The 16,130-nt window shown below is 41.6% G+C and overlaps 1 protein-coding gene across 3 annotated transcripts in view; it reads left to right on the top strand.

The window, feature by feature from the left end:
- The first annotated feature begins 4,690 nt into the window (after window positions 1-4,690).
- Window positions 4,691-16,130, top strand: part of NPAS3 (neuronal PAS domain protein 3) — an 866,013-nt gene continuing 854,573 nt past the window's right edge. For all 3 annotated transcript variants that reach the window (XM_047795435.1, XM_047795436.1, XM_047795434.1), the window contains exon 1: window positions 4,691-4,843. In XM_047795435.1, coding sequence (XP_047651391.1) covers window positions 4,794-4,843 — 50 coding nt within the window. In that variant the 5' untranslated portion in view covers window positions 4,691-4,793. The remainder of the gene's footprint in view (window positions 4,844-16,130) is intronic.

The following is a 16,130-nucleotide window of genomic DNA, read 5'->3' as shown; positions in this document are numbered from 1 at the left end:
CTTCTTCCCTCAGCTGGGCTCGCGCGGCGCAGCCGGAGCAGCCAGTGAGAGCAACATCCTGGAAAGAGGGGGGAGCACCACCGCCCCCCAAAAGGGAAAAAAGGCCCCACCCTGACACGTTTTGCTGTTTGCAAGTCCCTCGCACGCCCCCCGCACCTCCTCCTCGCGCTCGCGGCCCCCCCAGTCCGCTGTGCGCACATCAAAGCTCCTCTCCGCCGCGCACAGTGGCCGCGGCTCACTAATGGGATTGCAGGCTGGTGCCTGGCTCCGCTGCTGCCGCCGCCGCTGCTCGCGCTGCTGCTGCTGCCGCCGCCCGAGCCCCAGCCCGAGCCCCCGCCAGCCCTCACCCAGAGCCGCCGCGCCCGGGGGCCGAAGCCGCGGCGATGATCCGAATCTTTCCGGATTTCAGCGTGCAGGTGACGGCCGCGGCGGCCGGCGGGGCGGCCGCGGGGGTGCCGGCCGGCGCGGGCATGGGGAGGGCCGGCACCGCGGCCAATGGCACCCCGCAGAACGTCCAGGGCATCACCTCCTACCAGCAGCGGTGAGTAGTCCCGCCTGGGCTGGGATAGTGCCCCCGCCCTGGGGTGCTTGGGTGGGACTCACTTTGCCTCCTGTTTTATGTGTTACAATACACATGTACATCGCCAGGGCTCACTTTGCTTGCCCCTCGTTCTATAGAAAAGACAGGGGGAAAAAAATCAATTCAGATTGAAAGGCACTCCAGTGAACCGGCGAAGTCAAATCATTCTTTGCCTTCTGCCTGGCCCCAAATCCAAAGCCTCAGCCCCGCGTAGTCAAGGAGTTACAGAGAAGTCTGAGACACCGCACAAGGTGCTTTTACAAAGTTTGGGATCCCCGTCCCCTTCAGCGGAATTTTTTTTCAATGCCTCTGCTTGGTGAGGACTCGCGCTGATGCGCTGATGGGCAGCCAAGGGGGCAATTGATCACCGGAGGCTGATTGATCATTTGTTTCCAAACAGAATAGGAACGATTTTCACGTGTAGCTGTAGACTTGCAATTCTACATAATAGTGTTATCATGTCACCTGTTACTACAGGGAAATACAGCATGAAATCCAAGTCTTCTCGGCGCAGTTAAGTATTCATCTTAAACGCATTATAATGCAAATGCGTAAGATTCAGAGATGCAAGTTAGGAAGCAAATTTTACAGAGTTAGGTTAGGTGGTAAGAAGGAAGTTTTAAAGTATTTCTTGTTTCCATTTTCCCCAAACGATTATACATTTAAAGAAATCATGGTTGTGACATTGAAATAGCAAACATTCTTTGATTTATTAGGAAATAAAGCAAATTTTTTTACCACTACCAACAGCCCTAGAACCCTGAAGTTTTTCATTAAGGACAACTTGCGATGTTCCAAGATTTTATCAAAAATGTAATGTAATCCACAAAAATGTGCTGAGAAAAACTAACAATGTAGCATGAAAGGTAAGCTTCCCATTTGTGACGCTCAGTTTTATAGAAGATGGGAGGAAAAAAGAACACATGAAAGTGTGAAATTAAATATTTGTGTTTCCCAGATTGCACACGATTAAACATCTGAGAGATTTGCCAATGGCATTTAACTTAAAATATACACAATGCATAATTCAAATAACAGCTCCTATTTTTACCTTGTATTTCAAACTTCATTGATTTGAGAACCTTTGATTTGAACCAACAGTGTTTAAACTGAAAAGGTTAAGATAATCTATCACTGCCATATTTTGTGCCTTCTAACCAATGGCCCAGCGACCAGAGCAGATTTTGCATAACACACTGAGTGTTTTCCAAGTTGATGCTCAGTATTGCAAATATTCTGTGGAAGACTTCATTATATGCTCTGAGTTCTGTCAGAAGTTTAAAAAAGGGAGTCTTGAAAATAACTCAAAAAGAGGTTATTCCTTGTCAAAGAGGTTTTTAAATTTAAATTATTTTAGTCTTGTTTTACTTCAGTGATTACAAGAACCTTTAACACAAAAGATCTGGGAATCTTTCAAACATAAAGGACTAGAAAAGAATTAGATTTTTCCTTTTCATGGTTCAGGTATGGGTTTTTTGTCATTTATATAACATTTAAATGACAATAGAATCCAGCAGTCATTTTAACTAGGAAGTGCAGGCAATAGTCACAATAGTATGGTCTGTGAAGTAGGGAGTCAAGGGCCAGAAATGTCAGATGGCCTTGGGACAATTTCAGGGACCTCTGGGGAATTGCAGCTAAGATATGAATTGGGTGTAAGAGGTGATCATGCATTTTCAGCCTTTAAGTTTATTCTCAGAGGGTTGGTGTCCTTCACCACATAGATTTTTCCAAGGCCAATTTCCCCACACGTCAGGAGCACCTACCTGGGGTCATAGACGATGGTACCCCATTCTGACACCGAAAGCTGCACTGATGCTTTCATCTTCAGCTTTGAATCTGGGCCACTTTATTAAGTCTTTGAATCCCACTGCAGCTCTAAAGACTAAAGCTTTAAAAACAATCAACTCTAAACTTTGGCCTTTAGGGTGTATTTTTCCTTTCTCTTTTTTATGTTCTGTCACATTGATAGAAGAGGTGCTAGCTGTGAAAATGTAGCCTTTGGTTTCATCACTCAGATATGATGGCACCTGTTACTGCCTTTAATTTTAGTTAATTTGGGGATAGGGGAGCGAGTCATGTGAGGGAAGAATATTATTGGCAAGATCTGAGTCGCAAATGCCCAAACCTCTGGCATTTTATGGGGAATGTGGGCCACCTATATGTTAGGCTGTAGTTCTGTGAAGGACAGACTTAGTTTCCACCTCAAGACCTGATGTTTGTTAGAGTGAATAGTGACATCATTTTACCCCCCCCAAAATTATTATTTTTTGCATTAAATTCTTTTGGGGAGTCTGATGAGTGAGTGACAGGGGTGGGCAGGTATCAAGCAAAGAGTGGCCTGTTGGGTGAACACAAGCTTCTCTCATTTGTCACCTTTGGGTAGAAACACCCCAGGCTGGCTGTCCTAGAGCCAAAACTTCCAGCGGGCAATTTCCCCCCTCCTTTTCAGCCCACTGTATATCTTGTACTCAACACTCTTCACTTCAGTTCATTTTTCAATCACTCTCATCTCCTACCTGTAGAGTGTACTCCAAAAAGAACTCAAACACCATCATGTAGATTAAACACCTCTGCCACGAAAACCACTTATGTTTTCCAAGTTTACAACTCTCAGCCCCACTGTACTGGAATGGGAGAACTGATTGGGACCCCTTTGCAAATCTATTTTTCTTAAGTTTAAAGTAAACTGCAAAGCCTCTCATACCACTGATATTTTCCTGGCTCTTTCATGTATTCAAAGTGGATATGCTTTGGGAGTCCTTTCTCCTTTCCTGGGTGACACATGACGCACCCAAGTGTCTGCCTAAAAACCTGCCCACACTCAGCGGAGTGGGTTAGTGGAGAAAAACTCTCTGACCAGAGGCTACCCAGGCAGTGGGATTCCACCACTGGCCCTCCACTAAGTGGCCCTTTCTCTAGGCCTGAGCTGTAAAATAAGGAGGCGGCTGGGCTAGATCCCAGAGGCCCACTGCTCCGTCGGGTCCTCGGTCCCAGGATGGGAGAGGCTTTTTATCTAACTACATTTAAACTCCCGGGGATTCATTTGTGTACCCCGGGGTCTGCAGACTTGTCTGTGCGTGAATAATGCAGATATTCCGGCTTTGAAAAGCTGCTGAGAGCGCCCTAGCCAAACGGTGCCTGTGCCGCCGCTGCGCCTGTCCACGGGCTCCAGGGGCCGCCTCGCCAGCGCACCCCCACTCGCTGTCCCCCGAGGCGTGCCCAGGACGCCGTCCCGCGCAGCCCGCTCCCGTGGCCTCCCTGTTCCTCTCTGATTCTTTCCTCTGGCTGCGATACTCGAGAGAAGGGAAGTGTTCGAAACTGCAACTGAGTGGCGTTGTTGCGCCGGCAGCCGAGCTTCCCAGTTCCCCAACGAGAGAGAGAGGGAGAGAGAGAGAGAGAGAGACACGGAGTGAGATACGGAGAGAGAGAGACTCGGAGGGGGAGAGAGAGAGCAGGGGGGTGTGTGTCCGCGTGCGAGAGAGCGCTCTGAAGCAAAGCAGCTGGAAAATGCCCAGAAATACTTTCACAGCGGTCAAGCTGGGAGCCCCCAGCGCGTCCTCCCCCTCCCCGCCCCTCCTGGCCTAGGGCCCCCGCCCCCCGCCGGGAGGGTGTGTGCCCACCTGCCACCAAGCCAGCTCTGGGTGGCGGGGGGGGGGGGCGGTGAGTGCGGGGGGTGTGGCGGCGCGCGAGGGCGAGAACCCGGAGGCGGCGGGGCCCTGGGCCGGGCTGCCCAAGGGGCCGTGCGGCCGCCTCCCCCCGCCGCCGCCTCCCCCTCCTCCTCCGCCGCCGGTCGCCTGTCTCCGCGCTGGGCATGTCTCGGGATCCGGAGCGGCCCGGGCCGCGGGGGCTCTGCGGCGCATGGACGGCGGCGGCGCCGGGCGAGCAGGGGGAGGAGAAGGCGCAGGCGGCGGAGGAGGCGGCGACCTGCGGCGAGAGGCACCGGCGGCGCGAGGGGACGGCCGGCTGCCGGCGAGGCTCCGGCCCCACTACTTTTCCGTAGCCTCCCCGCCTCAGCAGCACGGCCGCCGCCGCCGCCGCCGCCGCCACGGCCACGGCCGCCGCCCGCCGGGCCGCAGCTGAGCGCCGCGCACGCCCGCACTCACTCCCGCCACCCCACGCACACGCACACCCCCCGCCCTCCCCACGCCCCCCACCCCGGGAGGGGGGAGAGAGAGGCAAAAAGTAAGAGAGGAAAAAAAATAGCAGGAAGATGGCGCCCACCAAGCCCAGCTTTCAGCAGGATCCTTCCAGGCGAGAACGGTAACACTTTTCTGTTTATTGAACCTGCCGCCGGGGCGGCTGCTCCCGCCGCCGCCGCCGCCGCCGCCGCCGAGGTGGCGGGGCCCGCTCCGCAGCCCGCCTCCTGGGCCGCGAGCCCGCGGGGACCTCGTCTGCGGGCTGATGGCTCCGCGCTGGCCCGCGGTCCCCGCGCGCATTGTCCGCCCGCGGCGGCTGCGGCAGCGAGCGGGCTCTGGCGGCGGCGGCGCCAGGCTCTCGAGCGGTCGCACCTCCTCGGCTCGGCGAATGGAGTGACTCGCTGACAGGAAAAAAAAAAAAAAAAGAAAGAAAGAAAGAAAGAATGAAAAAGAAAAAAAAAGAAAAGAAAAAGAAAAAAGAAAAAGAAACAAACAGAAAAGAAGGGGCTGCTGTGTGACGGAGAGCAGCGGTGCGGGTGGGGGGCCGGGGATCCCCGGGGCCGCCGCAGGTCCCTTGGCAGCTGCTCTCTAGGAAGGAATGAGGCTGGGGAGGGGGAGGGATGGCAGGCGAGAAGGGGGAGGAGGAGAAGAGGAGGAGGAGGCGGCGGCCGGGGGCGGGGAGCGCGGAGCTCGCGCCAGGCCCGGACTGTGCCGCGGAGGGGCTGTCTCCGCGCGGAGCAGCTAGGCCGGGCCGGGCCGGGCAGAGAGAGGCGCGCGGCCGCCGCCTCCCCTCCGCCTCCCGGCCGCCAAGGCTGCGCCCTCAGCCTCGGCAACTTGTGGGTCTCCTGCCCGCCTCTCCACTCCCTTGCTCCCTAAGCAAAAAAGAAAAAGAAGAAAACCCTCCAATTCAAATCAGCAAGCCAACAGCAAGATCCAAATGTGCCAACAGTTAGAGCATCTATGCCCCGTTTGTTACTGTTTGGGGATCTGTGTTTTAAAAAGTTCCTGTTGAGAATTGTATATTCAGGCTAGGAGCTCAGCCGAGCATGTCTATTTGAAGTTAGTTAAACCAAAGCCAAAGGGAAAGGGAGTCCGTATTCAAAATTTCCTTAACCGTCCTACGTGAATGGCATTGTTAGATTTCCGAGTAACTAAGCACCCCTCCACCCCACGTGGTTTTCCCTCCTGCTGTCCACCCAGCCTACTTTGTTTGGAATCCTATTTGCTATTAATTGGCAGCGTTAATGACATTAATTGCATATAGCATATTGGATTGAGCAAAGTGAATATCTCTGTCTCCGAAAAGGAAATGCTCAGTAGGAAGTATGAAATGTTACCCATTGATTCGTGAGAAAAACAAATGCGGTTGGATATACGCACCCCCGCCCCCAAGCAGCGATGTTTACTTTCCTCACAGGCTTAAGTGAACTTGAAGGAGACGATGAGGGAAGTCCGCAGTTGCAGGATTTAATTGTTATTACATAGGCAGTTTTATTTTTGATACAACACAGCATTTAACCTGTAGCTTACATCAGGAGGGGGTGGGGAGGTATTCCCTTAAAAGCTTCAGCTGCACTATTGATTGTTTCCCTCATACAGTGGGGACCACAGACTTGTCAGAATTAAGGAAATAATTTTCATTAGGTCCTTAAGTGACTCATTCTAAACTCTAGATAATTTCTATATAAATCATGTACCTAAGTAAATCATACACAATCCAGTTTTTAAAGATGTTAAATGTGGGTAGCATTAATTATCTGACAACTCATAAAGCTAAAACGAACATTTAGTCTTAGGCTTTTATGAGAAGTCACATATTAAATACTTTACTCTTGTAGGTAGAAAAATAATTTCCCAGAGCATTGTGCAAGGCTTTTAATAATTACTTCTTGTTTAACATGGGCGATGAATACTTTTTGAAATCAGAAGCTTGTAAGTGATTTCCTTCCTTCCTTCTTGCCTCTTTCCCCAGTTCTGCTGGTAGTAATGTATTTACTTGGGATGGCCCCAGTAATCTCTTCAGCAGAGGCCTATTTGTGTGCCATTTTGGGAATTTCTCTGAGATAGGAATCTTGAAGATAGAATTAATTTCTAGAGGAAACTTCATAGCCTGTGCATGAGCGCGTTCTTTATCACCTGTCTCCATTTGGCATTCGAAGAAGGTAAATCAAAGTGCACGATTTGTTATTCTGCTCCACTTGAGAGCTGAACTAAATAACACTTGGTCTGAAATTCTGATTGAAGTTGTAGGAGGATATACTGTATTTAATTTAATGCCCTTTAATAGCATCTTCTTGTTCAGCTCCGATGCTGTCATTTTAAAGGTTGCATCTGAGAAGGTTTAACCTGTAGGGAAAGGGAGGAGCAATAAGGAGGTAGGGGGCAGGAGACTTACAGAGGAAAGAAAGGAAGGAATTATAAACTAAATGTTTCAAACAGTAATAATCACAAACTTGGCCTGTTATCCAAACAGTTGTTTTATGCCCTGAGGGTTCACTTTGTTATTAGGGCTTTAAATACTCTTAACACTTTAAGTGTAAACATTACACGTTAGTTGATTTGGTTTTGTAATGAGAAATGGAAAGTCAGATGGCTGGGGTAGGAGGGGGTGTTTTTCAGTTGCTTGCTTCAGCCAAGTAGTCATTTCACCTTTGTGTGCACTTTGTGCCTGGACCTTGTTGGTTAGTAGTGTGATTTCTCTGTAACTGTTGAACACAAATATGTTTATAAAAGGTGGCTTTCCATGGAAATGCTTTACGTGATGTCCTTCCATTTACTTGAAAAAATGGTTTCCAAATCATTGATTTCATAAAGACATTTATGGCATTTATTTCTTTTCAAATATACCAGTAATCATAAACTTGTAGAGAAAAAACATATCTTTTGAATTGTCTCGTTTATTTATGACACATCCTACCTGAGTTTAATAATACGGTACAGAAGTCATTTCCTTCTCATTATGTTTATAGAGTAGATTTTGGAAAAAAACTTTTTTTTGATAATGTCTTACATTAATATTTAGTATTTCTTAAATTTCTCCGATTCATACACACAGAAAGTGTCTCTTTAGAGCCTGAAAGAACAAGTTGAAAACCTTGTAAGTTTAAACTTGTTGATTAAAAAAACGACAACTCCAATAGGCTACAAATTATATAACACTACCACAGAATTTTTCCACTATGTGGATGTAAAAATCAAGAAAATTAGACAGAAGTGTCAAGCATGTGATATGCCCATGCTGGTTTGCAAAGCATATTCCAGTAGCACAGGGCTTTTGGTTTAAAAAGTAAAGGTGGTAGAGACTTTTTTGGAGGTAATTCTTTTTACAGTGTAAGCTTGAACACAGAGTGATAAATGATGATATGCGTTGTCTAACACTTGCTTATATATAAATAGCCCCACAAGATTGCTTAAATGATAATCGAAAATATGAAATAGGATGGCCTTCATATCACAAGGCCAAGGGTCTACAAATGGAAAAACTGAAATAATGAAATATTTCCAAGGCAACAGACTGTCAACAAGAACTGTAATGCATGGGCATATCATAGAACCACCAGAGAGGATATTAGATTGTATAGCTCTGGAGCCAGGAGTTATAATGACCTTTATTATGTAGGACCCTCCCACATTACAGCATCTTTTCATATTTCCAATTTCTGATTTATAAATTGAAAGACACATAGCTACTTCAAATCTGTAATGTGCCAATTACTAGATTTGATTTGTTACAATAAGCAACTTGAATCCAACATTATTTGATGCTTTTGGTTTCAAAAAAAAAGTTATATGAGTTATTTTTCAGCACCTTGTGGTATTGTGAGTAAAGTTTTGGTCCCTGTGCCTTTATATATTCTTAAAAATATGACTTTAATTTTTGACTGAAAGTTATGTGAAATTAATGTCTCTCTCAGCTGGTAAGAATTATATTGCAATTTAAATATAATCTGCAAGTGGGAACAGCTTGATATTTTTTAGCAAAATGACATTTGAATTTTCCCTGAAATTCTTCTACACAGTGGTTACTCCTGTATACAATAGATCTATTTTATGGGCCAAAATTTCCATGAACCCCTCAACTCTTTTGCTCTGGCCCAAATCTTAGTCTGGAATCCACTGGCATGTAAAAATTGCATCTGTTTGAAATAGGACCTGATGTCCAGAGTCCTCTGCTATGTGGTAAGGTTTTCTATGACAGGGTATATATAGCTTTATATGCTTTTGTAAAGCAGCATTTTAGGGGGAGGATTTAGGCAGTGTTGCATTTATTTAGTTATTTTTTAAGCTGTTGAATTTTATGTTTTGTGAGTTATTTGCAGAGGCTATGTCACAGAGGTATCTAAATCGCTCCTGGTAATGTTCTGTATAAACTTCCTTAAGTGCTTTACTATTAATAATGACCTCAGTGTGAATCTTAGACAGTTTATTTTTGTTTTCTAATTTTTCCTGCAATTCTACTGATGCTATTTCCTACGCAGAATACCACTCACTAAACTTAAAGAAAATTAAGCACACATGGGATCAGAACAAATCCCTTTCCTGTTATGTTTATATGGCTACATTTTTCTATATCATAGCATTTCATCACTTAATTTTTAAAAAATTCTGCATTGCTCTTGGCTTAGAATCTAACTTTAAGTGTTTCATAGACATTTATTAATTGCTTACAATGGATAAGGCTGAAACTTAGTGGAAGGATTAGTATGTTGACAGTTTTAGTTGATTGTTTTGTTAATTTTAAAATTTAGGTGCTACCAAAGTTGCACATAGTGGAATATGTGGAACTTTAAATATTTAAATCTTTAGTATGAGTAGCTAAGAATTTGCTGCATTTATGGGAAAATTCAATTATGTTTGCTTCGCATTTAATAATGTTAGTATTTTCAAAGTAAATAGTGCCCCCCCCCCTTCCTCATTAAGTAGTGTACTAAAGCAGATGTAACTGAATGGTACTTTTACTGTGTGGGCCCCATTAGTGTGAATAGGATGTTTGCACTATTAAGTTTGCTGGAATCTTACATAGTTAGGATAATTTCTAGTAATAGTAGTAATGGTGCAGTGCAAAGCGGAATATGGCTTAGTAAGAGGAAAGTTACTGCTGCTATATCTGAGATTACTAGGGCAGTGACAAGATTAAACAATACTTGTAGTTGTCTGTATACATGTCTAAAGTATAATGTTTTTCTGAATTGATTGGAATGCTTGCGGTCTTGTGCAAAAATCATGAGAGGCAAGATGAGAATCACACATTACTGTTGTCCAAAGTGCTTCTGGGTCTTGACTGTAATTATTGATTGGTTCATTAATTCAGCTTTGTTTATCAAACCTCTGCAATGGGCCATCATTACTTGTTCCAGGAATAGTAGAGAATGGTAAACCCTGGAAGAGCAGCTACTCTAGTTGTAGATGTTTCTTAATACGCAAAATATTACCAAGGACAAGAAAATACCCTTTTTCTGGAGGAGTAGGAAGTACAGAATTCATAGACTTATAAATAAATCTCTTCATCTTCTTTGACTTTGTTAGCTTAGTGTTCTGAAGGGATAGATACTCAGCTTGTATAATATTGTAAAGAAAGAAACATGCTATGTAATGTAAATGAAATCAGAGAAAAAATTTTTAAAAGATCTATGATAAGATTTTAAAATGAAAATAGATTGTATATGATAATAATAAAGATTTATTGGCTATTATGTGTTTCAGGCCCTGTAGGAAATACTTCATAGTGATTTTTCTCATTAGTTTCCCTATAACCCAACAAGGAAAGTGGTAACATCCCCATTTATGGATGAGAAAACAGAGGCTTATTGTTCGCAAAGGAGGTGGTAGAGTTAGAGATTTAAATCAGGTTTGTCTCCATTGAAATATACCTTTACCGCAGTGTAGAGGGGCCTGCATTTTTGGATTTTCTAGAGTCAGGAATTTCTGAGTCGATGCCAGAGAGTTCCTTTGGCAGAAAGACTGTGTGTGCTATGGGTCGTGAACTAGATCGCTGCTTCTCGGTCCTTCATTAGATGTTTGGAAAGTTCAGAAATACAGCATTTATAAAGTTAGTGGAAGAATCAATATTTAAATTATTCTCACTCCACCCTTTAACATTCCAGTAGTTTTGTGGGCAGGCTCCACAGCTCTCTATACTTTGGGGCAGGTTTTTGTACTGAATGATTTCAGAAGCAGCATTTTGCCGTGTACATAGGCCTCTTTGGTCATAGACTGTAAGTATTCAGGGACCTCTTCCATTCATGTTTCCATGCCTCAGAGTGTGCCACAGTTTGTCTAATGACTACAGTGGAGACATTTTTATTTTGGGGTAATTTTGCCACTGAGTGTATAGAAACAACCTCGTAGGCTTTCTGAATAACACACTTTAATACCTGACTATTTCTGGATATTGTCTTTTGCAATATATAAGGACTCTTAGAAGTTGGCTTCTTGCCAAGTTATCTGTCACTGTAATAAGAACAGCAAGCATTTATATAGTACTGTGTGCCAGGTACTATGCTAAGGGCTTTAAATATATTAATTAACTTGTTTGATTAAAAACATGTTAAAAGTGGGCCACAATAAATGCATAAATGATAAGTTATCATCATGTAGTTCTCCCCACTCCCCTCCCAGACACTCACACACTTGTGGCATCTTCAAGAAGAGGAAGTCTTGGTAACATTTTAATGTCTCTTATGGCAGGCATCACAGAAGTTGCTCTGATATGCAACAGTTCTTTGACAAAAGCTATACTTTAGGAAACTTTGTAGCATCTGACTCCTTCACTGCCCACTGTAGAATGTTTGCTAGATTTGAGGTACTAGGCAAGCATACCACATTTGTTTTTTTTGATTTTAGAGGTAATACTGTCAACCAAATAGCTTCTTAAAAAAAATAAGATGTGCAGTAGGAATTTCAGGCCTTGAAAATACTAGATAAGCAGCACTTGAGTATTTGGGTTGAAAGAGCTGAGTATTTTGCTAGTGTAACTTAATTAAATATTCACTTTTACATTCAGAAAATTTCTTGTTTACATAAAGAATCGGTTGCCTTGTGATCTCTTGGAAAGGGCTCATTTGGAGAGATGTTTTGCTAAAATGTTGAAGATAAAAAGCAGCAGTCAGTAGGAAATATAAGTGAAAAACATAAGGCTACAAAATTTAAAACAGGATTCAGATCATCTTAAAATAAGTTATGTCTGGTCACAGTATTTTATTATCATCAGTATGTTAATGCAGAAGTAAAGCGATCTGACTTGGGTACTGAGGTTGTATATAACATGAAAACTAAAATGTTTATCATGTATTTTGGAGAGTAGTGCTATATAGCATTTTAAGACCACTTTATGGAATCATGTTTTATCTTGTTACTTCTGATATACTGGGGCTTCTTTCACTTGTAAAATTTATAAAAACAATTTTTTTACAAAGAAAAATTTAATATTGGATTAAAGGTCATTGTTAGTGAATATAGCTGAAATCAATTTCCCACCCCATCCCAAACTATGAATTTTCCTTTCTGCTATTGTAACACTGCAGAAAAGGATACTAGTTCTAAACTTCATTAAGAAGGGCTTTACTCAGAAAGATTGAAACATTTTGATGGGAGTAAGTGGAATTATTGAAACTATTTGCAGGACATCTCTCTCTGGTCCTAGAAAATGGAGACATCAGTGAATAAGGTATTTTAGTAACTAATGTGTATTGCACTGAGGGTGCATTTTTCCCTACAAACATAATTTGTCCCTCAAAATCTATTTCTTAAAAGCATATACATTCTATTCATATATATGAATGGGATGACTTTTGTTTAGTGTAGGAGATTTCTTTATGCTGTACATGTAGTTTATATATAAGCTGTATGTATGTTCTTGTTTATAATGGAACATATATAAAATATAAACCAGATATTCCATGTTTATATATGTCTATCTGAAATGGGGAAATGTTACAAAGATATTATAAATGTCTTACTTTAGATCAAGTTAAATTTAAATATATGCAGTGGATTGGTGACTTTTTTGTCTTCCTAATGCTTTAAGGAAAAGTAGGCTCATCATTTTTTTTGCACATTTTTATTGTTCTGTGTAAATGTAATTTGTTAATCCTGTGAAATTTGTCATAGATAAATTTGCTTGGATTATCTTGTCACCACCGTATCTGCATTCTTTTGTTCATTGCTTATTCATAATTTAACAGTCTGGCAGTGAGCCTTTTTGGGATGCTCACAAAAGATATATGACCTCTACCAGCTGCTACTATAACCTGCAGAATGCACAGCAAGACATTAGAAACGTGAGGATTCCTCTACTGATTAAAGTGCTCTTCATTTAAACAGTCTGTTCATAAGAATCTCAGGAATCTCTTGCTACCAGCAGTTTTGATTTTTTTTTTCTTCCTAACACAATTAGTTCTAACATTTGAATCTTCTTTGGTATGAATTTTTAGGATTATCCAAAGGAAGTTAATTCCTTGAATGCTGTTTCTTCTTCTAACTAAACACTTAAATATTTTATATTTGGGCATATCAAAGTTACTCATAAATGGTTTTGTTGGACAAGAAAAAATAGAGAATGGAATACTGTCTTCCATCCTAATCTTAGAAGAAAGGGCTGGATTAATCCTACTTGAATCACGCACTTTATAGTTTGTACTGTAAACACCCCATATTATGTAGTATATGGCAGACATTAAAAATAGAATGTAACTTGACATGTAACCACATCTTTAGGTTTTCATTATTCTGAGTTAGTTTAACATATGAATTCATTCTCATTCTCCCCACCCCCCTCAAGAAATCAGCAGCTCAGTTTATGAGTAATGGCTAGTTTTTGCCTCTCTTCTGTGCAGGCATATGATTACGGTTCAGAATAATTCATTGCTAATCCATGCAGTATTGGTTCATCCCATCACTCCGTTCTGCGATTAGAGCCTCAGGCCTGCTGCCTCGCTTTCTGCCCTGATTTTCTTTAGCTGCAACCCTTGTTTTAATATAGTTCTGTAGTCACCAGTCTCCACTCACCCCTCACCATTCCTCATATATCGATTGCAGTAGATTAATATTTATTTGCAGCTATTTTTCAGACTTTGTGAAAAATGTGTTCATTTCTTACTGTGAATCTTCACCTAAAGGGAAGGCGTAGGACTCAGGTATGAAACTCTTCTTACAGAGTAAAAAGATTGCTTTTCCAACCTTCATTCTTTGCTTTGGTTAATGCTTGTTCCTTATACACAGATCAGAAAGTTTAATTTTCTTGAAGAAAATTTTAGGCAGATGAAACTACAGTATTGACAGTTTACCTTTAGTTTGTAACTGCTTTAAAATGGCTTTCTGCATTTTGGAAGTACATTCTGCAGCCAGTATGATCACCACAATATACATTGATCAGCTTGTATTGAATATTTCCAGAGAGGGCCACAAAGCTATCATTTTCCTTAACATCAAAATTTGCCAATTTTACCAGAAGGTCATCTAACAGATTTTTAAAAGACTTTGTTTCAGATCTCAGTAGTCCTGTGTTCCTTTTAATAATTACTTTCGTCTCATTGTAGCCGTGTGTTTGAAAGTGTAGGTCAATGAGGATGATTGCATTCAGAATTTCATGATCTGTGTAGTGGAACAAATTGAAAGCAAAGCCTGTATCAATCACTGTGAAGGGAGGGTTAATTGTTACCGCTTCTCAAGCCTCTGGACAGATAAACCAGTAATGAAATACTTATTGCTCTGATATGTGAATGCTAAAGGATGAAACAATGGAAACAGAAGCAGTCTTCAGAGATAACCAAAAGGGCAAAGAAAAAAGAATAAACTGGATGAAAGTGTGGAACTGTGTACTGCATTTGCTCTCTTAAAAGTAATATTGTTTTTACTACCCATCTTTTTTCTGGCAGGTTAGGACAGTGGCTAAAGCCAAATGAGAATAGAAATGGAAAACTAACTCTCTTTCTGTAAAAAAAAAAAAAAAAAAAAAGGTACTTCTATGCATTATATGAACTCTGTATATCTTATGAAAATAATGTTTGAATTACTATTTAAGATTTCCTCATTTTAAAAAACTAATGATGCTGCATATATTAAATATTATACATGCGTAAATGGCTTAAATTCTGAAGTTTTTAAAAAGGATTATTTTATCTTTGAAGAGATTTTGGAATTATCGGTCCATTGTAAACCAAAGCATAGAGGAAACTGAAATACACAAAGAAATAGTAAAATCAGAATTAGTGTTGCAAAGAAATCATGAGATAAGGGTAAACACAGTTAACTATTTCTTCCATATGAACTTAACATTTAGACATCTGTTAGTTACTTATATGTTGAAATATATGCAAAAATATTTAGCCAAATTGAAGTCTTAGGCCCATGACAATCATCTCAACACAGTGGGTAGTTCTGAAAATTAATGAGAATGATAATACTGTAAAGACTGTTCCAGAGTTTGCCCAAATTCATTATCTAAGACTCTTGTTAAGAACATCTCAAAGAATTTTAACCAGGAAAATATATTAATGGTTCAAAAGCATTTTCAAAACCGTGAATTATAAAAGTATAATGGAATTATATATGCAAGAGTTATAGTTAGCAACAGAGATAGCAGAAGACATTATGAAGGCATATTTTTCTGTAACCCATACTGCTCTTGCACATGGTTTCATCCATAGGGTTTAATCTCATACATTATTTTTTATTTTTAAGACAAGGGGTTGGGATCATTTAAAAAATAAAATGGGTTTCTTTCCATTAATATAGGGTAGCTTATAGCTATAAAAAGTTAGGTGTGTCTTTTAGCAGTTATTTCCTATTTGATAAAAACAACTACTAACAAGATAGAACATTATTAGGAAAAAGAAAGAACTGTCTCACATCTTTGAGTTTATCTTAAGAATGTTAAGAATTTCTCAAGGCCCAGTTTCTGTGTAGTATGAAGGTAGCTGCATAGCAACTTAGCTAAATGATTTGGGGCATAGCCCTTTTTTAATGACAGTGCCACCATCCTCTTGCTAATGTGGTTTTATATGTTGTAAAAGATAACTATCATAGGAATGTTATAACATCCCTGGATCAGAATATTTAAACTGCTGTTCACATATGCTAGGGCGTAAGTCAGTAGAGAGCCCTAAAAGTCAAGATGCACCTAGAGGTGTCAGTTTTTGTGTACAATAAAGGGCAGGCAAAAAGCAGAAAGGGTTCCATTACTCAATGATAAATGTGTCCTTAAGACACGAGCCCATGGTTATATAACTTGTCAGGGCAATGCATTATGAATTATCATTGGTTACTTGCTTGTTGGGTACTAGTAGAACAGCAGGTATGGCATAAATCCTGGTCACCAGTGTCAGTCTTCCATTATCTTAATAGGAAGTTGTATTCTAGACTGGTCTGTTTAGAGGCTGTTTCTTCATCTGTATTAACTTGCTAACATTTCC

The sequence above is a fragment of the Phacochoerus africanus genome, chromosome 9, assembly GCF_016906955.1.
Source record: "Phacochoerus africanus isolate WHEZ1 chromosome 9, ROS_Pafr_v1, whole genome shotgun sequence".
NCBI lineage: Eukaryota > Metazoa > Chordata > Mammalia > Artiodactyla > Suidae > Phacochoerus > Phacochoerus africanus.
Note: the sequence above shows the minus strand (reverse complement) of the source record. Positions and strands in the feature narration are given on the sequence as shown.